Below are 26,099 nucleotides of genomic sequence, written 5' to 3'. Positions count from 1 at the left end.
AGACAAGCATCAAAAAAGTCATGTGATTTTGTTTTAACAGGTCATGTGATGATAAAAATATGCTTGATGGGATGCATGAATGGACAAACCAGTATTTCCAGCACACTGTAAAAGATCTGAAATGTTGTTTTACTAATTTCTAAAATCCCTCAGCCAAAGTCTGTCATCATAGTGCTTCAGTATTATAATAATAAAATTATTATTGCCTTCAGAACTATCTTGAGCATCTGTCTGTGCTCCCAAGGAGCGTCTCACGTCTTCATAGTGTTTACATCTATGGCACAACTCATTTATTAAAGAAGAAAAAGCCCTCAGTGGCTTCTCCTACTGCACTAAACTACATTAATCTGTTTGATATTTGACGCCAGTTTATCAGGAAGGGACAATTTTGTTCTCTTTGACTCATTAAATGGAAACGCTGCTTTATTCGCTAATGTTTTATGCAATATTCCAGTTTTGTGCATATATTCAATTTGCATCTTTGGATGGAAACATAATGTCTTCTCCCCGTGTTAGGTGTTGGAGCTTTGTGATGCATATATAATTAATCTAAACTTTTTTGCTTGCTAACCAGGTCAACATTATTCCTATCATAGCGAAGGCGGACACGGTTTCAAAAAGCGAGCTTCAGAAATTTAAGATCAAGATCATGAGTGAATTGGTCAGCAATGGAGTCCAGATCTACCAGTTCCCAACAGATGACGAAGCAGTGGCTGAAATAAACTCTTCTATGAATGTAAGATATATATTGTGAATACAATTGAAGTCAAAATTATTCACCCTTTGTGAATTTTTCCAAATGATGTTTAACAGATTCAGGAATTTTCCACAGTATTTCCTATAATATTTTTTCTTCTGGAAAAAGTCTTATTTGTTTTATTTTGGCTAGAATGAAAGCAGTTTTAATTTTTTTAAAACCCATTTTAAGCTCAATATTATTAGCTCCTTAAACAATATTTGTTTTGGATTGTCTACAGAACAAACCACTGTTATACAATGACTTTTCTAATTACCCTAACTTGCCTAATTAACCTAGTTAAGCCTTTAAATGTCACTTTAATACTAGTTTACTGATTACTAGTATCTTATCTTATCTTGATCAAACTACATGCTCCTGATCTGTTTGTTTTTTAGGCTCATCTCCCATTTGCTGTGATTGGAAGCAGTGAAGAGGTTAAAATTGGGAACAAAATGGTGCGAGCCAGACAGTACCCATGGGGAGTAGTACAAGGTACAAACGGCTGATAAAAATAGTCATTCATTCATTTTTCATTGGCTTAGTCCGTTATTAATCAGGAGTCGCCACAACATAATGAACCTCCAACTATTTTGGCATGTGCTTTACGCAGTGAATGCCTTTGAAGCTGCTACCCAGTACTGGGAAACACCCATACACACTCATATTCACACACACACTCGTACACTACGGCCAATTTAGTTAATCCAATTCCACTATAGCGCATGTGTTTAGACTGTGGAAACACCCAGAGGAAACCCACATGTGCACAGGGAGAACATGCAAACTCCACACAGAAATGCCAACTTTGACATAACATGTCATAAAAAAGGGACATCCTAGGTGCCCTTTAATGCAAAATAAGTAAAGTGTGTGTTGATGAACTGCAGCAGATGCTAAGTCACATTGTTCTGTGTGTGTTTTGTTGTGCTCAGTGGAGAACGAGAGTCACTGTGACTTTGTGAAGCTGCGAGAGATGCTGATTCGAGTCAACATGCTGGACCTGCGAGAACAGACCCACGCCAGACACTACGAGCTTTACCGCCGCTGCAAACTCGAGGAGATGGGCTTTAAAGACACCGATGCGGACAGTGAACCCTTCAGGTACTGCAGAAAAGCATAGAATTGTAGCATAAAAGGACATTATTCTGTTTATTGTCTTAAAATAGATTAAGTATAAAGTACATCCAGGAGGTTGTTATCCCAGAATAAAGATCTTTAGCTTTATACAAGGCTGCACATAAGCCTAATTAACCTAATTAAGCCTTTAAATGTCACTTTAAGCTGAATACTAGTATCTTGAACAATATCTAGTCTAATATTATGTACTGTCATCATGGCAAAGAAATGAGTTACTAAAACTATTGTTTAGAAATGTGTTGAATAAATCTGCTCTCTGTTAATCAGAGATTAGGGGAAAAAAAATATACAGGGGGGCTAATAATTCTGACCTCAACTGTATCTGCCCTTACATGCAGTCTGCAGGAGACGTATGTGGCCAAGAGGAGAGAGTTTATTGGTGAGCTTCAGATGAAGGAGGAGCAGATGAGGCAGATGTTCGTCAATAAAGTGAAGGAGACTGAAGCGGAGCTAAAGGAGAAGGAGAGAGAGGTACGAACACTGCACAAAAAAAAAAATCAACTTTATAGTAGAAGTACAGTTGAAGTCAAAATCATTCACCCTACTGTGAGTTTGTTTCTCGTTCAAATATTTCCCAAATGATGTTTAACAGAGCAAGGACATTTTCTCAGTATTCCCTATAATATTTTTTTCTTCTGGAGAAAGTCTTTTTTGTTTTGTTTCAGAATAAAAGCAGTTTTTATAAGTCAGAATTATTAGCCTTCCCGAATTATTAACCCCCCTGTATATTTTATATACAATTCTTTGCTCTGTTAAACATCATTTGGAAAATATTTTAAAAAGAAAAAATACAGGAGGGCAAATAATATTGCCTTTAAATGTATATACTCACCGGCCACTTTATTAGGTACACCTGTCCAACTGCGCGTTAACGCAAATTTCTAATCAGCCAATCACATGGTAGCAACTCAATTCATTTAGGCATGTAGTCATGGTCAAGATGATCTGCTGCAGTTCAAACCAAGCATCAGAATGGGGAGGAAATGTGATTTAAGGGACTTTAAATGTGGCATGGTTGTTGGTGCCAGACGGGCTGGTCTGAGTATTTCAGAAACTGCTGATCTACTGGGATTTTCATGCACAACCATATCTAGGGTTTACAGAGAATGGTCTGAAAAAGAGAAAGTATCCAGTGAGCGGCAGTTCTGTGGGTGCAAATGCCTTGTTGATGCCAGAGGAGAATGGCCAGACTGGTTACAGCTATCAGAAAGGTAACAGTAACTCAAACAAGCTCTCGCTACAACCGAGATCTGCAGAAGTGCTTTTCTGAACACACAACACGTCCAACTTTGAGGCGGATGGGCTACAGCAGCAGAAGACCACACCGGGTGCCACTCCTGTCAGCTAAGAACAGGACACTGAGGCTACAATTCACACAGGCTCACCAAAACTGGACAATAGAGGATTGGAGAAACGCTGCCTGGTCTGATGAGTCTCCATTTCTGCTGCCACATTCAGATGGTCTGGTCATAATTTGGCATCAACAACATGAAAGCATGGATCCATCCTGCCTTGTATCGATGGTTCGGGCTGATGGTGGTGGTGTAATGGTGTGGAGGATATTTTCTTGGCACACTTTGGGCCCATTAGTAACAATTGAGCATCTTGTCAACACCAAAGCCTACCAGAGTATTGTTGCTGACCATGTCCATGCCTTTATCACCACAGTGTACTCATCTTCTGATGGCCACTTCCAGTAGGATAACGCACCATGTCATAAAGCGTGAATCATCTCAGACTGGTTTCTTGAACATGACAATGAGTTCACTGCACTCAAATGGCCTCCACAGTCACCAGAACTCAATCCAAAAGAGCACTTTTGGGATGTGGTGGAATGGGAGATTGGCATCATGGATGTGCAGCTGACAAATCTGCAGCAACTGTGTGATGCTATCATGTCAATATGGAGCAAAATCTCTGAGGAATATTTTAAGTTGCGTGTTGAATCTATGCCACGAAGGATTAAAGCAGTTCTGAAGGCAAAATGGGTACCAGGTCCAACCTGGTACTAGTAAGGTGTACCTAATAAAGTGGCCGGTGAGTGTATGTGTGTGTGCGAATACTTAATCACTATAAATTGTTTGCGCGTATAGGGTTAATGAAATTACTTAAAAAGGATTAACTGCATTCAAGTGAATGAGCATCTGAGTGAATAAGTGTTGCGTTGCAGCTGCACGAGAGGTTTGAGATGCTGAAACGCACACATCAGGAGGAGAAGCGCAGCCTGGAGGAGATGCGCAGAGATTTCGAGGAGGAGATGAACACCTTCAACAGGAGGAAAGTGGCTGCAGAAACCCTTCAGTCGCTGCAGGGCTCCACAGGCCTCAAAAAAGACAAAGAGAAGAAGACGTAAGCCTTTCTGTGTCTGTCTGTGCTCATCTCTGTTTCTCTGTGTGCATGTGTGTGTGTGCGAATGAATGTGTCCGCATTCATGAGCGTCTGATGTCTGTGTTTGCTCTTCTGGCATCTGAAGTATAAAATGTGTCTAGAAACAGCTCAAAATACCCCACTTATAATGTTTTCTAACTCCCTAAATCTGACCCTTTTAGGATTTGATGCTAATTGTGGGGTTTTGGTGACTCTCACTTTAAATTCAAAAGAGGGCGGAGCTACAAATGCCTATGTGTCAGTGTAACGGAGGCCAGCTAGTGTGTGCTGTGCAGGTAAACCTCACTCCTCTGACCTCTAAAGGTGCTTTAGCGACAGATGATAGAGGCCATGGTCATTAGCCTCCTTGTTAGTGCAACTGACTCACATGCGGAAAGTCACCGGTTCGATACCAGCTCAGAGCGGGTTGGGTAGTGTAGGACTGGCGTGGTTACATTGGTGCTGTGACCCGGATGGGAGTGAGGTTTAGGGGCGTGAGTGTAACGGAGGCCAGCTTGTAAGTGCTGTGCAGGTAAATCTCACTCCTCTGACCTCTAAAGGTGCTCTAGCGACAAATGCTAGAGGCCATGGTCTTTAGCCTTCTTGTTAGAGCAACCGAATCCCATGCGGAAGGTCGCCGGATCGATCCCAGCTTGGAGCGGGTTGGGTGGTGTAGGACTGGCGGGGTTACATCAGCATAGTGGTAGATTCAAAACAGGACTAATGTTCTGGGGTCCGTTCTTCGTACGTGGATTACTCAATTAGCTGGATTTGGATATTGACGATTTGACATGATCCAGGATCGTTTCGTTCTTCAAAGCTGATCCGAGAGTTGTTGTCATAGCAACAGTTCTGCTAGGTCAAACCTGATCGGGAGCAGGTTCAAATCATATAAACAGGATTAGATCGGCTCAGTTCAAGCAAAGATAATACAGAAAGTGTTCCGAATTCTTACAGTAGTAGTTATATACACTTGGGAAAAGAGTAAATATTTTTTAAACTATATATATATATATATATATATATTTATATATATAAATATATATATATATATATATATATATATATATATATATATATATATATATATATATATATATATATATATATATAAAGTTGTAGTTATTAATAAAATAAATAAAGTTATACATATTAATAAAACGTATGCAATCTGCACCCTCGAAATGAAAGTACAAAGACTGCCACCTGGTGCTGCACAGAGAAAACTTATTGATATGAACTTTTTAGATCGCTTTAGTACAAATTGTGTATAATAGAAATGCACAATATGTGACTTTTTTTAAAGCAATAATACATTTATGCAGTCATGAACATGTTTTGATAGTTAATATGCCGGTGATTTGATGCTTCACAATAGTTGCAGACGCCTTTACCAATATATCAAAATGCTTTTGTAAACAACCAGTTATTCTTTACACCGATTAAAAAAACGGTTACTATAATAAAGAAAATCTCTTCTAAATGTAGAACTAAATACATTGATATGCATTGAAATACATGATGAATACTCTTGACACATGAAAGTGTAAAGCCTGCAGCTCACAACAAATGTGGAAGGTTATTGCGTGTCATATTTAACAAACCGTTTACTGCTGATTTTATGTAATTTTGCTTACATGGATAATTGAATATTAATCAGATGATGTCATTACGCTGCTGTGCCGTCAGCCAATCGTTGCATTGCTGATCATGATTTCGAGGATCGATAGATCTGTCCTTCAATACACACGCAGCGATCTCAGATCAGTTCATCCAGACATTCTAATCTGATTCGCGAACTTGTTTGAAGAACCAAATTAGCGAGAGATCAGTTATCAAGATTAAAAGATCCGGGATCTGCCAAATCATCTTAGATCATTTAAGCGAGGTACGAAGAACGGACCCCTGGGGTCTGTTCTTTGTACGTGGATTACTCAGTTAGCTGGATTTGGATATTGACGATTTGACATGATCCAGGATCGTTTCGTTCTTCAAAACTGATCCGATAGTTGTTGTCATAGCAACAGTTCTGCTAGGTCAAACCTGATCGGGAGCAGGTTCAAATCATATAAACAGGATTAGATCGGCTCAGTTCAAGCAAAGATAATACAGAAAGTGTTCCGAATTCTGATATTTTCTTACAGTAGTAGTTATATACACTTGGGAAAATGGTACATATTTTTTAACTATATATATATATATATATATATATATATATATATATATATATATATATATATATATATATATATATATATATATATATTTATATAAAGTTCTAGTCATTAATAAAATAAATTAATTTATACATATTAATAAAACGTATGCAATCTGCACCCTTGAAATGAAAGTACAAAGACTGCCACCTGGTGCTGCACAGAGAAAACTTATTGATATGAACTTTTTAGATCGCTTTAGTACAAATTGTGTATAATAGAAATGCACAGTATGTGACTTTTTTTTTTTAAAGCAATAATACATTTCAGCAGTCATGAACATGTTTTGATAGTTAATATGCCGGTGATTTGATGCTTCACAAAAGTTGCAGACGCCTTTACCAATATGAAAACACTTTTGTAAACAACCAGTTATTCTTTACACCGATTAAAAAACGGCTACTATAATAAAGAAAATCTTTTCTAAATGTAGAACTAAATACATTGATATGCATTGAAATACATGATGAATACTCTTGACACATGAAAGTGTAAAGCCTGCAGCTCACAACAAATGTGGAAGGTTATTGCGTGTCATATTTAGCCGTTTACTGCTAATTTGATGTAATTTTGCTCACATGGATAATTGAATATTAATCAGATGATGTCATTACGCTGATGTGCCGTCAACCAATCGTTGCATTGCTGATCATGATTTCGAGGATGGATAGATCTGTCCTTCACAACACACGCAGCGATCTCAGATCAGTTCATCCAGACATTTAATCTGATTCGCGAACTAGTTAGAAGAACCAAATAAGCGAGAGATCAGTTATCAAGATTAAAAAATCCGGGATCTGCCAAATCATCTTAGATCATTTAAGCGAGGTACGAAGAACGGACCCCTGATGTAAACAAGGCCCTTGGTGTTTGATGTAGCAGAGCATTAGTGTTGTGATTTTATAGACTGTTTAAAGCAGAGACGCCCAAAGTAGGGCCTGCGGGGCAAAGTTAGCCCATTGTAACCTTTGATTTGGCCAACCATCCCATCTGAGAAGACAGTGAGAAGGATAGAGAGGGTTGGGGCAAATAGGGATTGGGGGTCTTTTCTAATTTGAAGTAACCTTTTTTTGTTTGTTGATTGCTGAGCTACAAAAAAAGCAAACTGTAATTAAATTTTTCGATTAAATGTTGTTAATGAATCAGATTTTTTCAAAATGTAAACAATGCCACTCGATGGATAGAGGATTATGCAGAAGACATCAGTGAACAAATCAAGGCAAACACTAGTGCAGGGGTCACCAACCTTTTGGAAACTGAGAGCTACTTCTTGGGTACCGATTAGTGTGAAGGGCTACCAGTTATTAAAAAACACATTTTCTTAATTTTACTTTTAATTATATGTTATTATTAATAATTAATAATATTCATCTATGTGAAGACATTGATCATGTTAATGATTTTTCACAGTAGTTGTCAACTATGATTTAACAAGTTTGATAAATATCAATATGCAACACTTCATTTGTCTGAAATTGTTTTTAAAGTTTTTTTTTTTAATTTATAACTTAAAGTAATTTTCAAATTTACACCAATGCAAGTGTGATTTAAAAAGAACACCTATAAAAATATTAGATGCGGCTTACACATATGTGGTGCTATGGTGAGCTATTTTTAGAACAGGCCCGCGGGCAACTCATGTGAACCTGGCAGGCTACCACGGGCACCATGTTGGTGACCCCTACACTAGTGTAACTCCAATCTGTTATAAATTAGATCGTTTTAGCATTTACTGTAATAACTTCATTATTAAACGTTAAAGGATTAGGCTGTATCAGTTCATATAAAGCAATGTTTTCTGGTTATTTTGAAATATTCTTAAATAAATTAGGAAGTTAGCCATGGCAGCTGTACAGTATTTACCTTTGGCCCACTAGCCTCAATCAAGGTTGGTGTTTGATTCCCTTCATAAGAAAAAGTTTGGGCACATCTGATGTTTAAAGTCGGTGTGAAATCTGAATTGACAATATTTATTTTAATAGCTGAGCTCATTTTGTTATACTTAAGGTGAATTTAGATTTTTTTTTCTCAGTAATTTTGAGTTTATTTAACGTAGTTGAATAGTTTATTGCATTTTTGATGTTTTGGTAGCTTCTAAACATACAATTGCAAGAAATATCGGACAAAATCCTTCCTGAAGTATATACATATCTTTATTTCTCACAATTGTAAATCATATCAATTTATTATTAGCACAATCAGAGGTTTCTTATTTTGTAAAAGGCATTTTGTTTTAGCTTTCTTGCACAACTTTTACTATAAACCAGCAATCCATTTTAACTCTGATTAAATTATTGCATTATTACATAATTATGTTCAGCTTAAATAAAATAAATAAATAAATAAATAAATTACCTTTGAAATTCCCAGCAAACCGAGAGCTCTGAAGACTGTGCAAACTCTCTGGAGTGATTGTTCTTGTTGGTAATTTTGACAAGATTTTCACCACACAGCGACATCTAGTGGACATTTACAGCACCTCAAAACTGAGCAGAGGAGAACTTGTAAAACAGAGAGAAGAACGAGTTGAAGGGCCCTATCATACACCCGGCGCAATGTGGCGCAAGACGAGAATAGTTGTTTGCTAGTTTTAGCTTGACGCAAGAGTCGTTTGGATGTTTTCCGCCACGCTGTTTAAATAGCAAATGCATTTACGCGCATGTGTGCACCCATAGGGGTTCTGGTTTAAAAAGGAAGGCGTGTTGAGGTGCATTGCTGGCGTGTTGCTATTTTGAGAAACTATAATAGATTTTTCAATAGACCAAAACAAAGCCGATCTAAAGTCCAGCGCAGAGCGCGTTAGTTGTGCGCCTCGCTTACACACTATAATATAAAATATTAAGGATGTTTATAGGATATAATATTGATATATATATAGGATATAAATACAAAGGATTAAAATATTACAAAACACATTATTTTCCAGCCTACATAAATATAAAAACCACTGCCTTCATGCCTTCTTCATCTCGGGAGGCTTTTTCAGTTCATACATAACAATTTGCTTTTGTATAATGTTGTTATTATTAGCAGTATTATTTAATATATCCATATTTATATTTGTTTTATTAAGAACAAGCTTATATTTGTCCAGCTGTCAGGTTTTAGACCATATGGGGCACAGCATGTGTGTTTGGATAAACTCAGTAGTTTGAGCACACTTCGTTATTATTGTTCATTTATTCGTTTGCTGGAAATTAGAACTGAGTTTAGAAATAGTTTTGAAACAAATATTTGCACTTAACAAACGAAATTAATTATTTATGTCTGTGCATACAAGGTTTCCCTATTCACGAGAGCGAAAGTGAAAGTATATTATGAGATGCCTTGTCTCTTATTCTCGCGCTGTAGATGCTCTGTTTAACTGTTTTCTTGCTAGTGAATTGTTCAGTTTTTCCCCCTACACTTAGTTTGCGTCCTGTAAATAGCGAATGCGCTCTTTGCGCGATGCAACTGGCTCTTAAAGGGAATGGGAGATGAGACTCTAATTGGTTTATTCTCAAAACACACCTTTAACTCATTAAGAAAATAAACTCAACCCTTTTAGAACATGCACCACGGCGCAAAGTGGATTTTTCCGTCCTTAAATTAGCAAAAGTGAATTCTTACACGCCCTGACTTTGCGCCCTGCGCTTTGCGCATGGACCATTAAAATAGAGCCCAAAGTGTTAGTTTACCCTAAAATAAAATAAAAAAATCATTTGCTCACCTTCACGCTGCTCCAAACCCTGTTAAAATTCCTTCAGTTTGGGAACACGAATACTGTTCATCTGAGAGACTGACAGACTGTGATGCTTAAAAACCATACAAACTGATGCTGAACTAATGAAGCCTTTTACAGTCTATGAATGAAGAATCTGAGAGTACAAAAGCTTTTTGGATTTTTGCTTTTTCAGCACATGATTCTGTAAAAAAATCGAATAAAACCTGCAGATTGATTTTGTGAGAAGCTGAAAACTAAACATAAAATTAAAATAGATATAAATTTAGGGAGGGGCGTAAAAGCAAACTGAACTAATGAAGCATGTCTTAAAGTCCCCAAAAGGTTTTTAGCTATTTCTACACATAATTGTGTTAAAACATTGTGTAATAAAATCTGCAGATTGATTTTGAGAGATGTAGAGTAAATGGAGCGAGGCAGTGGCGCAGTAGGTAGTGCTGTCGCCTCACAGCAAGAAGGTTGCTGGGTCTTCTGGGTTTCTGTGTGGAGTTTGCATGTTCTCCCTGCCTTCGCGTGGGTTTCCTCCGGGTGCTCCGGTTTCCCCCACAGTCCAAAGACATGCGGTACAGGTGAATTGAGTAGGCTAAATTGTCCGTAGTGTTTAAGTGTGTGTGTGAATGTGTGTGTGGAGATGGGTTGCGGCTGGAAGGGCATCTGCTGCGTAAAAACTTGCTGGATAAGTTGGCGGTTCATTCCGCTGTGGTGACCCCGGATTAATAAAGGGACTAAGCCGACAAGTAAATGAATGAATGAATGAATGTAGAGAGTAAATGCGAACTGAACTAATGAGGCAACTAAGTGCCCTAAAACGTTACTGTTTTTGTTTTTGTGCTATTTCTGTGCAAACAATCCTTATAAAATATGCAGATTTATGCAGATTCAGTTTTAGATTAGCCGAAAATTCAACAAAATGAAAAAAAAAGAGCTTGTAAACTTTAATTTTCACAATGCAAACCTATTTATTATAACCAAATGTATTTGTTTTTTGGTTAAACAAAGCTAAAGTAGCTCTCCCATATACAGTTGATGTCAGAATTACCCCCCCCCCCCCCCCCCTTTACATTTATTTTTCTTTTTTAAATATTTTCCAAATTATGTTTAACAGAGCAAGGAAATGTTCACAGTATGTCTGATAATATTTTTTCTTCTAGAGAAAGTCTTATTTGTTTTATTTCGGCTAGAATAAAAGCAGTTATTAATTTTTTAAGAACCATTTTGAGGTCAACATTATTAGCCCCTTTAAGCTATATTTTTCTGATAGTCTACAGAACAAACCATCATTATACAATATTTTGCCTAATTCCCCTAACCTGCCTAGTTAACCTAATTAACCTAGTGAAGCCTTTAAATGTCACTTTAAGCTGTATAGAAGTGTCTTAAAAATATCTAGTCAATATATACTGTCATCATGGCAAAGATAAAATAAATCATTCATTCATTCATTCATTTTCTTGTCGGCTTAGTCCTTTTATTAATCCGCCACAGCGAAATGAACCACCAACTTATCCAGCGTATGTTTTTACGCAGCGAATGCCCTAAGAAATCAGTTTTTAAAGTTATTAAAACTATTGTGTTTAGAAATGTGCTGAAAAATCTGCTCTCCGTTAAACAGAAATTGGGGTAAAAATAACAGGTGGGCTAATAATTCAGGGGGCTAATTGCAACTGTAATAAGTAAAGACATAAAATATTAATATAAAATTAATAGTGTTGTATATAAATTATTGAAACATTTGCATATTATTACTGAAATGAATATAAAAACAGAATAAATAAATATTTACACAAGAAATGAACAGATTGACTGTGAACATCTGCTGAGGATTTTGCGGGTGCAGAGTCTGTGTGGACATACTTATAAGTGAATGAAAACCTAAATAAAATGTCTTAATATCTAAGATGAATCTAACATTTATTTTTAATCAGGCTGCAATTAATCACACCTATTCTTCTTCATTTTTCAGATGAGAGACGACCATCAGCATCAGCATTTCTACCAGTATTTTAAGCAGCTCCTCTTTCTTTCAGGTGATGATTTATAATTAATCATTTATAATTAACAATTAATATAATCTCCTAAAATTGTTGTTCCAAACTTGAATGATTTTTTTTATTGCTGTTCTGTTTGTGAAACATAAAACATAAAAAAGAAAAAGGAAATATAAATAAAATAAAGGCTGTGTTTTTGTCCATACACTAGATGCAAACACTCACAAAATCTTTACTTTGGAACAACATGATTGTGAGTTTTAGGCAAGCTTTCTACCGTTGCTCTGTTTAACTTTGTATTAATTAGTCAACATGTTGTCTTAATACATGAATTAATGCCTGACTGTGATAACTGGACTGTCACCATAATTTATAATTGATTTTTGTACATGGATGTTTTTTTTCCTCTAAACAGTTTTACAGAAGTCTTGTACAAGATTAATTGAGGTTTGTATAGATTTATAATGACCAGAATAATGATATTTTTAAAGGTTAAGCATCTCTGCTGTTACAGCTCACCTGAAACTCTAATATATGTGAATAAATAAATCTAAAAATGTATTAATTCAAAAGTAAAATATTAAATAAAAATACATTTTCAGTTTTGTTTGGTTAAGTTCTTTATTCATTTGTAATGTATATATATATATATATATATATATATATATATATATATATATATATATATATATATATATATATATATATATATATATATATATATATATATATATAATTATTATTATTATATTATTATTTACTTTTTTAGGAGGATATACAGAAAGGGTTTGCTCAAAAATCTATATACAGTTGATGTCAGAATTATACGGCCCCTTTGTACAGAGCAGACATCAACATCATAATGCATCATAATGCAATTCACAACCGTAAATAAACTGAAAATACTTGTTAATCACAAAATGACTGGTCTTTGGTCCATCTGCATATATTCCCTGACCTCAGAAAGCTACTGAACTAGAAGATTTGTATCAGCCTTAGTGGCTTTTGCCAAAGGATTAGTTTGTGTACTTAACCAAATCCCAAACGTACTTAAACCAGCAGTTACTTGCTGAAATCTCCGCCATTCGCAGATGGTGAGAAGCAGAACACAAAACCAAACGTCTATCATATACAGCTGGGGCCTGTTTTAGAAAGGAGGTTAAGTGTAAACTCAGAGTATTTTAACCCTGAAATGAGAGAAACTCTGGGTTTTCCCTTTCAAAATGGCAAGTTTAACGAACTCGAGAAAGCAGGGTAATTTAAGCCTGTTTCTGAAAGAGAGGTAACTTTAACTCAGAGTCAGTTACCGTGGTAACTTACTCTGTGAACCTAACCTGGTCAGGAGCAGGTTTATTCTCTAAACTCTGAGTTTCTGTCGGTCTCCTCCCCCTTTTTAAAGACGAAGCGGTATTTCTCGCCATAGCTTAACGTTTCCACCCATCTATTTTAATGCTCATTTTGGAGATGTGCATAAAAACGATTGATGGAAGCGTCATGATGCACATAACTTTGGAAAAAACGCATAAAAAACACGCACATAACTGAGTAGGATGAACTTTTATTCTATAGAAAAGATGTGCATAAACTGAACAAATGTGCATTAAAGAAAGGTTTGTTATAAGAGATGATGATGAAAATGTGTGTGAATAGACACCTTAACCGTTTCAGTATCAATGTTGTTATGTTATTAATTTCCTCCAGAGTGTCTGGAGTGTGTCAAGAGCGCCTGTTCTCTGCGTCTCATAGCTTCAAAAGTCCCCACACGTTCATTGTGTGTCAGCGTTGTCTTCTTTAAATAGGCTACATTTATTAAATGAAGAAAAGATTGACGCAGCCTCTACTGCAGTAAATTCTGCTTTTACTGTTGATATTTGGCGCCAGTTTAATCAGGAAGTGATGATTTTGTTCTTTTTGACTCGTTGGATGAAAACGCTGATTTATTCGCACATCTTTTATGCAATATTCCAGTTTTGCACAAATTTATGTAATATATTTAGATGGGAACATAGCTATTGCCTACATTTCAGTCGCACAATGATCGCTTGTCCTTTTTAAATAAATAATTAGCTTAAATTCACTGACCCTCAACATGTACTGTTACTAGATTAATGGGATTATTATTCTTTCTATTTTGTGATTCATGCTTTTTATTTTATTTTCCCCTGTTTATTTATGCTTTTGAATTGCATTATAACACTTAGATTTTTCCTTCAACAACTTTTGACCCTAAAAAGTGTTTTAAAAAGTGAGTTTTATGAACATTTTTAATAGTTTACAGTGATATATTGTGTGGGTTGGTGTTGTATATCTCGCAAACAGAAATGCCTTTTTACAGTCACAGTGTGCCCGCTTAACTCTGAGTTGGTCTACTCAAAGTCGATTGATCTAACTCAGATCAGCTGTTCTGAAACCAAAAACTCAAAGAGTTCTTGATCTCCCGGTAAATCAACTCAGAGTTCAAGTTTAAACTCCGAGTTGGTTGAACCCCCTTACTGAAACAGGCCCCTGAAGTCAATATTATTTGCCCTCCTGTGTGTGTGTGTGTGTGTGTGTGTGTTTTTTTTATATTTCCCAAATGATGTTGAACAGATTCAGAAATTTTTCCACAGTATTTTCTATAATATTTTTTTTTTCTGGAGAAAGTCCTATTTGTTTTATTTTGCCCAGAATTATTTTTTAAACACCTTTTAAGGTCAATATTATCAGCCCCCTTAAGCAATATTTGTTTTGGATTGTCTACAGATTAAACCACTGTTATACAATGACTTGCCTAATTACCATAACGTGCCTAATTTAAGCCTTTAAATGACACTTTAAGCTGAATATGATGATTTTTTTGTACTAAAGAAACCGATATGAAGACACGTTTAATTGTGTGAGTGGAGGGCCCTATGAATCTGCCATTATATGTCTTTGATAACAGGTGACAGGTTAAGGCAAAGGGGTCATAAAAGAGCACGAGAGAGGAATTAGGGATAAAATGAGAATCATCTGTGTCAGAAAAGCATGAAATGTATACAACACATGTTGAAACTGTCATGTATGTTTGAAAAGACACATACTGTAGGCGAGAGACGAGTCCAGTTTAGATGTTTGAAACATAGATACTAGTCATGATTACCAAATGTGAACTGTATGTGTAAAAACAGTGATGAATACATTAGATCAGGGGTTCTGAACTGGTTTGGCCATGGGACCCTCATTTTTACATGGCCACTAAGCCGCGACCCAAATTTTTAGGAATTATAATTAATTTGTATTTATTTGTTAACATACACAAGTAGTGACAGATAAATCATAAGAACATCACCAAGACTTACAAATAAACAATATTGTATTGCTGTCATTTAACAAAACGTATCGAATTATAGAAATATTACAAAGTAAAAACGACAAATACTGTAAACAGTGGATAGGGGAAGGAAAGGTTCAGTTACCGTGAACTAAACAGTTAATAAAGCATGTTGTCTGGTTTCTAAATGTCGTTTTAATTTAGAAGGTTTCATGCTCTCTTGTGAGAGCACCTCGCTACCTATGACACACTGAGGCTTTTATTCTTTTTTGTCATCAATATATGTAAATCCATACTTTACATATTTGGGGTCGTACTTGTGCTTTAATATATTTGTTTCTTTAATTAAATGAAATTTCACATGTCAAACGGTAGGGTTGTCGTGCACACATTTCAAAATAAAAGTCAAAATATATGGAATCAGATAAGTCTCATAATAATTCACGCAAAAGACATGATGTACACATGCGTCTTTTTCAAGAAAACAGCAGCTTTAGAACTTCAAATGTTCAACAACCTTACAGTTTTATATGTCTTAACAATAAAAATGAAAAAAAAAAAAAATTACTTAGGTGAGGATCGAACACGGGTCGAAGAGTAGCATAACACAATGTGCTGACCGCTGGACCACAACGGCGCTGCAATGACGGGACGGCCGGAATGATACTTAATCCTCATCAGTACCCTGCAGGCTACATTTTGCTAAAGGGGCTGCGAGACAATAAATAAGAAGAGCGGAGCTGCGGCAAAATAATGGATAAAAAGAGTGAGGCTATGGTCAAATAAATAAATAAATAAAAAAAAGGGCGACTGCGACTGCTGCTTTCTCCATTCGCCATGCTGGAGAGGAACAGTCTGCGCAAATGGAGCGCAGAGTTCATTGACTACAGCTCTCCTCTGATTGGCTGAAAGGTACGAGTTGCCCTGCCTCTGGCAGGAAAGTCTCAAAAATACACACACACGTATCCAGGGGGAGTCGTACGTGAAATTTGCACATTCTCGTTCAGGATGAACTCGCAAGTTTTAAACATTCAAAACTTTTTGTACACTCTTACACATTTGCAAATGGTGTTTGCATCTGTGAAACGTATTTTATGAAAATGTATTTTTATTTTGTGCACGTGAAATTTTTTTGTGAATATAAATAAATATTTTATGCACGTGAATTTGGCTACGCATGTGTATCAGCGTGAATTACTTTTGAGTCTTATCTGACTCCATAAAAATAAGTTAAAAATGTAACTTTTGTTGTTTTTTTGACCACACACTCTGGCCGCAACCCACCAGTTGAGAAACTGATCTTTACATTATGAGGGCCAACAAGAAGAAGGGGCTTTAAATTGGTGTTGTAAAGGAGCTGGGAGAGGCCTGTTGAACCAGTAAACAGCTGTGAAAACACAAAGGTGGGAGAAAGCAAGAATAAAGGGTATAGCAAACTTGAGGAACCTGGGGAGAGACCGAGATGGGTCTGCTCTAGGCTGTCTCTGCTCTTCCAATAAATTCCAATATTCCAATAAAGTATATTCTTCTGATATTCGTGACCTCCAGACTGAGTTTAATTCATTAGGGCCTACTCACACTATGCCATCCGTACTGTGCCTAGGCCCTTTTCCTGGATCATTTGAGAAGTGTGAGTGCGCTGAATCTGGCTCAAGCACAGTTCACTTGGCCGGCCCTGGCCCGGTTGGAAGAGGTGGGCCTGAACGCGGTTCACGGTACGCTTGTGTGTGAGTGCAAAACACGCCAAAGCCCGAAACTGAAAGCGAGACGTGACTTTTAAGGGGCTGTTTCATATGGATTTATTAATCATTCTTACTGTTCAGTGAATGCAAACTGCCGTAGTTTATTAAAGACGCAAACTCCTCACAGCACCACAGCTGCGCGGCTTCAGCAGACCTCCTCATTCCTGCAGCACGAGGGCTTTATGACTGTTTATGAGCGCCAAAAGTGGCGGATCTGTTCGCTGAAATATCTGACTGCGTGTCACCGCATCCCTAAGGACTGTTTGGCGAAATATTTGACTGCATGTTACTGCATATCAAACCGACTGAAACGATATAACTAGAGAAATCTCCACTGTGCTGCTGAGTGAGAGAGCGCTTCTCACTGAACAGCGCAGCAGCGATGACGTAAGCGTGCCGAAGCCCGATTGTGGTGTGAGCGCGGGCCGTCGGGGGAGACGGGAGGGGGGACAAGCGTGCTTTGGCCCGGTTCGAGGCAACTGTACCTAGTGTGAGTACAGCCTTGAGAAAAGCCGAAAACCACTACAAATACAAGCGTCTCAAAGAATATCTAGTCAAACATTATGTGCCGTCATCATGGCAGAGATAAAAGAATTCAGTAATTAGAAACGAGTTATTAAAACATTTATGTGTAGAAATGTGTTGAGAAATCTTCTCTCCGTTAAACAGAACTTGGGGAAGAAATATACAGGGGGGCTAATAATTCACTCATAAATGACCGAACCGCACTAAAAAATAAGGAAACTCAGCTTGTGTTCACACTGGAATCATTTATTGTTCTGTTGAAAACGTGTTGCTCAGAGTCAGCAGCATTAAAGGAAACACAGAAGGGTTAAAAAATAAAAACTCAAGCCCAAACCCCTCACAAGAGTTATAAAGGCATCATAAGGCCAAGATGGAAATGACAAACAAAACCTTGCATGTGTCTCTGCATAAGGGGTTTATATCTTACACTTCTCCTCAAGAGACGAGATCTGAACACAAGCGAGATCTGGAATGTGCTTTTGTGCAACAGTCAGAAATATATATATATATATATATAACACACACTCATTCTCACATACACACTCACTCACGCACACAAATACAATCCGCATCACATTAACACAGGGCTTTTCACACTTGAACTTGAGTGAATCCTCGGTCATAACTGTTTGTTAGTTACTAACTTATTATTAGTTACACTTATTATTATTATTGTTACATTTCTAATTTGCATATTGGCATGTCAGTGTCACTGATTGGATAAATGCAGCATGTGACTCGTTTACATAAACACTCCAGAGTCGTTTATCCCGTTTGTGTTAACATATTTTATTAATGCCTAATAGTCTTTTTAACTACTGAAGTTTTTTCTCACCAATTTATGCGTTTAGTCTTTTTTTAAACACATATGTGTAAATGTATGCAAATCTGTCATTTATATGCAACATACATTTCAAAATTTCCATTTCCATTGTTGTTCACACCTGGATTTGGGGATCCTCTGCCATTATTAACTTTATAACAACTTTGTGACTGTTCTTGAATGGCCCAGCCAGAGTCCTGACTTAAACCCAATTGAGACCTAGATATAGCTGTCCACCAATGTTTACCATCCGACCTGACAGAACTGGAGAGGATCTACAAGCAGGAATGGCAGAGGATCCCCAAACCCTGGTGTGAAAAACTTATTGCTTCTTTCCCAATAAGACTCACGGCTGCATTAGATCAAAGAGGGCGTCAACTAAATACTGAGCAGAGTCTGAAAATGACCATGTGAAATTTTAATTTTTCTTTTTTAATAAATCTGCAAAAATGTCAACAATTCTGTGTTTCTCTCTCTCTCTCTCTCTCTCTATATATATATATGAGCAATATCACTCTCGTAGCAGTGCGATATGGCTGTATATCGGCACTGGTGGGAGGCGTGCGTTGGCACAAGGCCGCAGGCCAAGTGCCTTAGTGCCCCCACCAGTGCCCATAAACAGCCATATCGCACTGCTACGAGAGTGATATTGCGTTCATACAACAGTTTGACGGCATAATTGTGTATATAAAAACTAAATCAAACATGGAGAGTCTCAAAAACCCTTTTGTCTGTGGAACTACTTTCTTCTGCGTTGGATTCAAATCAAAAGCTGACAGTTAAACAGCCGAGCAAGCATCTTTCAAACTGCTTTTTGCTGGCTGTATGTGGGCGGAGTAATACACAAAGGGTAAAGAGGCTGTACGTGTGCTGATATTACCTAAATAGATCTCGCTGGGTCGCAAGTTCCAGCCTCGGCTGGGTCAGTTGAAGTTTCTGTGTGGAGTTTGCATGTTCTCCCTGCGTTTTTGTTGGTTTCCTCCGGGTGCTCTGGTTTCCCCCAAAGACATGCGGAACAGTTGAATTGGGTAGGCTAAATTGCCCGTAGTGTGTGTGTAATAATGTGTTGATGTGTCCCAGAGATGGGTTGCGGCTGGAAGGGCATCCACTGCGTAAAAACATGCTGGATAAGTTGGCGGTTCATTCCGCTGTGGCGACCCCGAATTAATAAAGGGACTAAGCCGAAAAGAAAATAAATGAAAGATTTCTTCAACTCATTTCTAATCATAATAGTTTTAATAACTCATTTCTAAAAAATGATTTATTTTATCTTTGCCATGATGACAGCAAATAATATTTGACTATCGGAAAAAAAAATAGCTGTAAGGGGCTAATAATTTTGTCCCTAAAATGTTTTTAAAAAAATATAAAACTGCTTTTATTCTGGGTAAATATATATATATATATATATATATATATATATATATATATATATATATATATATATATATATATATATATATATATATATATATATATGAATATATATATATATATATATATATATATATATATATATATATATGAATATGTGCTTACAGTACAATTTTTATAATTTTACTTTTAAGAGATGTTTTTCAAACACTTTTTTTAAAACAATATTTTTAATAACTTATTTCTGCCATGATGACAATACATAATATTCAACTAGTTAATTAGCAAGAATATATTCAGCTTAAAGTGCAATTTAAAAGCGTTCATTATGTTAACTGGGCAAGTTATCGGATAATAGTCTTTTGTTCTGTAGACAAGCTGAAAAAATAATGTCTTAAGGGGGCTAATAATATTGACCATAGCAATTTTTACATTAAAAAAAAAAGTATTTATAATTTTATTATTTCAGACAAACAAAAAATAAATATGAATTTCTCCAGAAAAAAATATATAAAATAAGAAAAATTGTGAAAAAAATGTCCTTGCCCTGTTAAACAGCACAAATATCTGAAAAAGAACATTTTTTTATAATATAATAAAAATATAATATAATACAATAATAATAATAATAATAATGTAATATAATAATAATATAATATAATAATAATATAAAAAAATCACAATATAATAATGTCATAATTGAATATAATAAAATATAATAATAATAATTTACTATAATATAACAAAAATATAATATAATAATAATATAGTATAATAAAATATAATAATTTTATATAATATAAAATATAATTTAATATAATAATCAAAGCTTCCATATAGGATATTCTCCCCCTCAAGCACTGATAACATTGCTGATAGCCTGGTAAAGAACAGTGTGAAAAGCCCTCATCAGAACACAGAGACTGTACTCTGGCTGTTTATTTTAATCAACAAAGTTAAAATAACATTAAAAGAACAACATTTCAAAATCAAAGTCCCCATCCATACGATGGTGCATCCAGCATATACTTGCACTGGCCTCCTCTGTCTTCATAAATAAACTCTCATGTGATTGGCTGACCGTATGTCAAGAGCATCCCCCAGATTGGTGGACAGACACGGCGACACAAAGTTACAATTTGCATATGACGTGTTCCCCATTGAACATAAATGACCTTTCAGCATGTTGTGCTCTAGTAACTCGTGTTATTAAAGATACATTCAGTCCTATTAGCCGAGTGTGCTTTCTGTGGTCTCTTTGGCTGAGGATTTCACCTGGCTGATGCAGCCATATTAATCTGACAACAAACAATCATACATCATATAACCCGCCTGCATTTAATATCATCGTCTTTATCAAACTTAATACTTATATACTATACATCTGTACCTGTATAAAACAATGAAAAAATAAGTACAAAATTAAAGAAGAGTTCACCCAAAAATATCCATTCTGTGATGAGGACACATGCACATGTGCAATATTAGTCTAAATACCAAATATATCATCTTTTGAATATTATTTTATCATCTGAAACATGCTTTATTTAATGTCATTATACAGCCTAATGCTAAGTCATTCTGTTTTGACATTTATGATAAATATTACACTATAATTACTGCTTTATACACTACCTGACAAAAGTCTTGTCGTCAAACCCGGTTGTAAAAGCATCAAATAATAAGTTGATCTCTAGCTGATCATTTGGAAGTGGCAGATGTTTCCCATAAATCATCTGCTGGGCTGCATCCCTTTCATTCCAAATACTGCAGAAAACCTACTGGATCCCACACGGAGCCAAGATTATCACAGAAATCAGTCAAGTTTGGTGAAGGAGAAATCATGGTTTGGGGTTACATTCAGTATGGGGGCGTGCGAGAGATCTGCAGAGTGGATGGCAACATCAACAGCCTGAGGTATCAAGACATTTGTGCTGCCCATTACATTACAAACCACAGGAGAGGGACAATTCTCCAGCAGGATAGCGCTCCTTCTCATACTTCAGCCTCCACATCAAAGCTCCTGAAAGCAAAGAAGGTCAAGCTGCTCCAGGATTGGCCAGCCCAGTGACCAGACATGAACATTATTAAGCATGTCTGGGGGAAGATGAAGGAGGAGGCATTGAAGATGAATGCACAGAATCTTGAAATCTGGGAGTCCTGCAAGAACGCTTTGTTTGCCATTCCAGATGACTTTATTAATCAGTGATTTGAGTCATGTCAGAGATGTATGGATGCAGTCCTCCAAGCTCATGATGGAGTCAGACACAATATTCATTTTGTCTCCACTGCAGCAGGACTTTATATTCTATACTGGACATTATTTCTGTTCAGTGACGAGACTTTTGTATAAGCAAAGTCAGACCTTATTGTCCTAATGAAATCATTATAAATCAAGACATGATCATACTTTATTGTGGTAAAATAAGTGTAATCTAGAGGCCTTTGCCTTTCATATAGGCCACTTCTGATACCAAATGATCAACTAGAAGTCAAGTTATTATGTGTTGTTCCTAAAACTTGGATAGGCGACAAGACTTTTATTAGGTTGTGTATTTTCAAAAGATTTGTTGTGTAGTGAGTGGACATAACATAGATATTTATAATGTTTTGTTTTATTTAGGGCTTTACCATTAATTATGAATTAATTCAATGTATTTGATTTTTTTTTACTTCCACAACAATGCCATTTCAACCTAGTGTGTCTTAATGTCCGGATAATAGTGTGAAAATTTGATTTAAGAGCTTAATAATGTAGTCAATTTGGATTTAATGACTTGTATCTCAATAGATACCTCACAAAAGCTACTGTATGACTTAATTTACAGTTGTAGTCAGAATTATTAGCACCCCTGTTTATTTTTTTCCCCAATTTCTGTTTAACAGAGAGACAATTTCTTCAACACATTTCTAATCATAATAGTTTTAAGTCATCTCTAATAAGTGATTTATTTTATCTTTGTCATGATGACAGCAAATAATATTTGACTAGATATTTTTCAAGACACTTCTATACAGCTTAAAGTGACATTTAAAGGCTTAACTAGGTTAATTAGGTTAACTAGGCAGGTTAGGGTAATTAGGCAAAATATTGTATAACGATGGTTTGTTCTGTAGACTAACAGAAAAATATATAGCTTAAAGGGGCTAATAATATTTTACCCTAAAATGGTGCTTAAAAAATTAAAAACTGTTTTTATTCTTGCCAAAATAGAACAAATAAGACTTTCTCCATAAGAAAAAATATTATCAGACATACTGTGAAAATTTCCTTGCTCTGTTAAACATCAATTGGGAAATATTAAAATAATAATAATAAATAATAAAAGGTGGGCTAATAATTTTGACTTCAACTGTATATACAGTGCTCATCATACACGAGTACACCCCTTTTTTATCAAATTTTCAGTGATTATACGTCATATATTTTGGTGCATTTGAGCAAAACATATTTATTAAACAGATGTATGTATTAAAATAATATTTTAGTCACCGAACATCTTTAGAAATAGAAAAAAATACATATAAATTCATGCAAATTTCTACCAAATTTTAAATATTTTTTGTTTCTCTTGATTTTTCCTCTTTTTAAACTATTTTAATAATATTTATCCCTAAAACATAGATTTGGGCTACTAGTTTTTGGACCTTTATCATAAGTTAATTTTGTTGCATTATTTCCAGATTTGGCTTCACTACTGATTAATAAAAAGTACATGTTCAAACAGCATCCTATAGAAAATATTAACTTCAGAGAGATTTGTGATGGGTGTACTCCTATATGCTGTGCACTATATTTTGTGATACCATGATCTGTAAATGAGCAGCATAAACATTTCTTAAAATATCTCCTTTTATGTTCTACCATCAGATTTGGCTATTAAATCATAACAGAATGTGCATTTTTAGGTGAACTGTCCCCTATAAGGGTGTGAAAGCGTGCTGTTGAATATGCAAAACAAAACAGTGATTTGCGTTGCTGATTGGCTGACTGCTGAGAGGCTCATGATTTGATTTAATGTCATTCCGAACGTGACATCATCGGGTTTCAAGTGGTCCCGCCTAGAAAGGCTGAATGTCCAGTGATCATTGGACAGACGTACAAATCAATGCATTGAAGTACCAAATGACTCTTAAATAAGAAAAAGTTCTTTGTGTACCATATATTGATATTCGGAAAACAAAACTGCAAGACTCGTCTTCACTGGTCCACGTGTTTTTGTTTGTTTTTTTGGTGTGCGTCCTCCACAGTGACTGAAGTTTGACTTTTGTTTTGCAGTCTTGTATGCTTTTTTGCATGTGTGGTTGAGCAGCTTTACATCCATCCGATCGGAGACTCAATAACCGTTCATACTGAAATCTCATAGGTGGTTCCTCCGACACCGCTCACTTTCTTCACCCCTCTGGCGGGTTTGTGTGAGTGGGTGTTATGATTGGCCACGTTTTGTTTAATAGTCGTGCTGAATGGTTGGTGGGTAAACAAGTAAAACAAAACAAAAAAAGACAGGTGAATATATGGTGCATGTGGAAAAGGTTAAACAGACAAAAACACTTTTGGGATGCATTGAAAGTAGAACTGCAAAATATAACTCGCAAAATTATAGTTATTTCCGTAATATGGAGCTAATAATATGCCAAAACAATCTGAATTTGTGTTAATTTGAATTGTTGACAATTGTAATTTAATAAATCTCAATTTTTATATATATATGTCGTTAAAATGTTTTGAATTTGAATTTCTTAATTTGAATTTCTTAATTTGAATTTCATAACTCAAATATTAAACATCTGAAATTTAAGACAACTGAATTTTTTAAGGCTGAATTTTTTAAGGCTGAATTTTTTTAGACGCATTTTCAAACTTTAGATTTTTTTGTTGCTCTTACGCCTTTACCAAATTCACATTTAAAAGGACTTTTCAAGCTTTTTCCAGGTGCATTTTAAAACTTTTTAGATGCCATTTGTTGCAATATTCTATCCGCTTGTTAAGTGGGGACGTGTTGGTGACGTATGTAATACTGTTTCCGGGTCCAATTCATTCATTTGAGTTGAGAAATCATTTGTTTATGATCACGTTTTATTCCTATCACACATTAAAGTTAATTTTATATAAAGTCATAGTGTACACAACAATCTCTGGGCTTGCTGCATAACAAATACCAACATTTTAACAATTTATAAAAAATAAACCACTTTCTGGCCATCAGATATTAGGCATGGACATATATATTGCGATCGTGACTTTCGAAACCATTAAATTACTTTGTAAACGTTTATTATTACCATTTCATGAGTCTCCCCATTCAGTTGAATAGAGCGCCTGCACCCGGAAGCCGCTTTGCATAACGTCACACTTAACAAGCGGATAGTACAGCATAGCATAGTACAGTATTTTAAGAAAAGCTGTGTTTGCCCTGAAATGCTGCCTCTTTTAAATATCATCTATTCAAATCTAAAATGTCATATTTAACCTTACATTTATATTTATTTGAATGATCTGATTTTTCCATATATTTAAAAATATTACGTTATTTTTGGCTAAAATACATTGAAACCAATGTATCTGTGTTACTGGATTGTTCATTCAGATTCGTTCATATCGGCTCATTTATAAACGAATTGAGCTACTCACTATGAATGACTCGCGCACAGATTTCTTGTTAACCTCGTTTGTTAAGTGCATAAATCTTTGTTTTAAATGGTAAGGACATTAGAGGTGTTAAAAAGTCTTTATTGTTGTGGATAGAGTACAGGGAAAGCCACTTGAGTTTTCAACATAATATTTGTTTTATGTGACCCAAAACTAAAAGCAGCCTTCCCTATTGACCTTATTCTAAAATGCGAGAGTGCGGCTGTTTTCGCGATAGTTTTAGAACTGCCGATTCAGTCGCCTATGGGAGAAATGACTAGGAATAATTAACGGCAGAAAATGGTCAAACTACTTGCCCTACAAACAAATGTTTGCATGACTATTTAGACTATGTAGAATAATATAATAAGGAAATATCAGTTTGCAACATCAAACAGTGTAACAAGCAGTTTTTAACATCTAAAAATGAATGGAAGTCTCGAGCCAAAAAGATTCAAATGGCTACACCCGCTCGTAGGCAAAGAATAAGGTGAATACTTACAGCTAGAATACATGAGCTTCATTTTTTCCATTAGGCTATATGTA

General features: G+C 35.8%; 2 protein-coding genes across 25 annotated transcripts in view; one reads left to right on the top strand and one right to left on the bottom strand.

The window, feature by feature from the left end:
* Positions 1–26,099, top strand: part of septin8b (septin 8b) — a 54,175-nt gene that overhangs the window by 11,685 nt on the left and 16,391 nt on the right. For 2 of the 11 annotated variants that reach the window (XR_015506887.1, XR_015506882.1), the window contains 7 exons: positions 575–736; positions 1,135–1,231; positions 1,672–1,840; positions 2,215–2,347; positions 4,047–4,225; positions 12,144–12,207; positions 12,938–13,085. Coding sequence is in view for 5 of the 11 variants with exons in the window: in XM_087280777.1 (XP_087136903.1) it covers positions 575–736; positions 1,135–1,231; positions 1,672–1,840; positions 2,215–2,347; positions 4,047–4,225; positions 4,426–4,432 (747 nt within the window). In the remaining 6 variants the exon portion in view is untranslated. 11 annotated transcript variants of the gene reach the window in all.
* The window catches only part of zdhhc5b (zDHHC palmitoyltransferase 5b), a 34,701-nt gene continuing 29,434 nt past the window's right edge, over positions 20,833–26,099 (bottom strand). For 8 of the 14 annotated variants that reach the window (XM_087280901.1, XM_087280905.1, XM_087280900.1 and 5 more), the window contains one exon: positions 20,849–24,384. Coding sequence is in view for 7 of the 14 variants with exons in the window: in XM_087280905.1 (XP_087137031.1) it covers positions 24,273–24,384 (112 nt within the window). In the remaining 7 variants the exon portion in view is untranslated. 14 annotated transcript variants of the gene reach the window in all.

This window comes from Danio rerio, chromosome 14 (assembly GCF_052040795.2).
Source record: "Danio rerio strain M-AB ecotype USA chromosome 14, GRCz13ab, whole genome shotgun sequence".
Lineage (NCBI taxonomy): Eukaryota > Metazoa > Chordata > Actinopteri > Cypriniformes > Danionidae > Danio > Danio rerio.
Note: the sequence above shows the minus strand (reverse complement) of the source record. Positions and strands in the feature narration are given on the sequence as shown.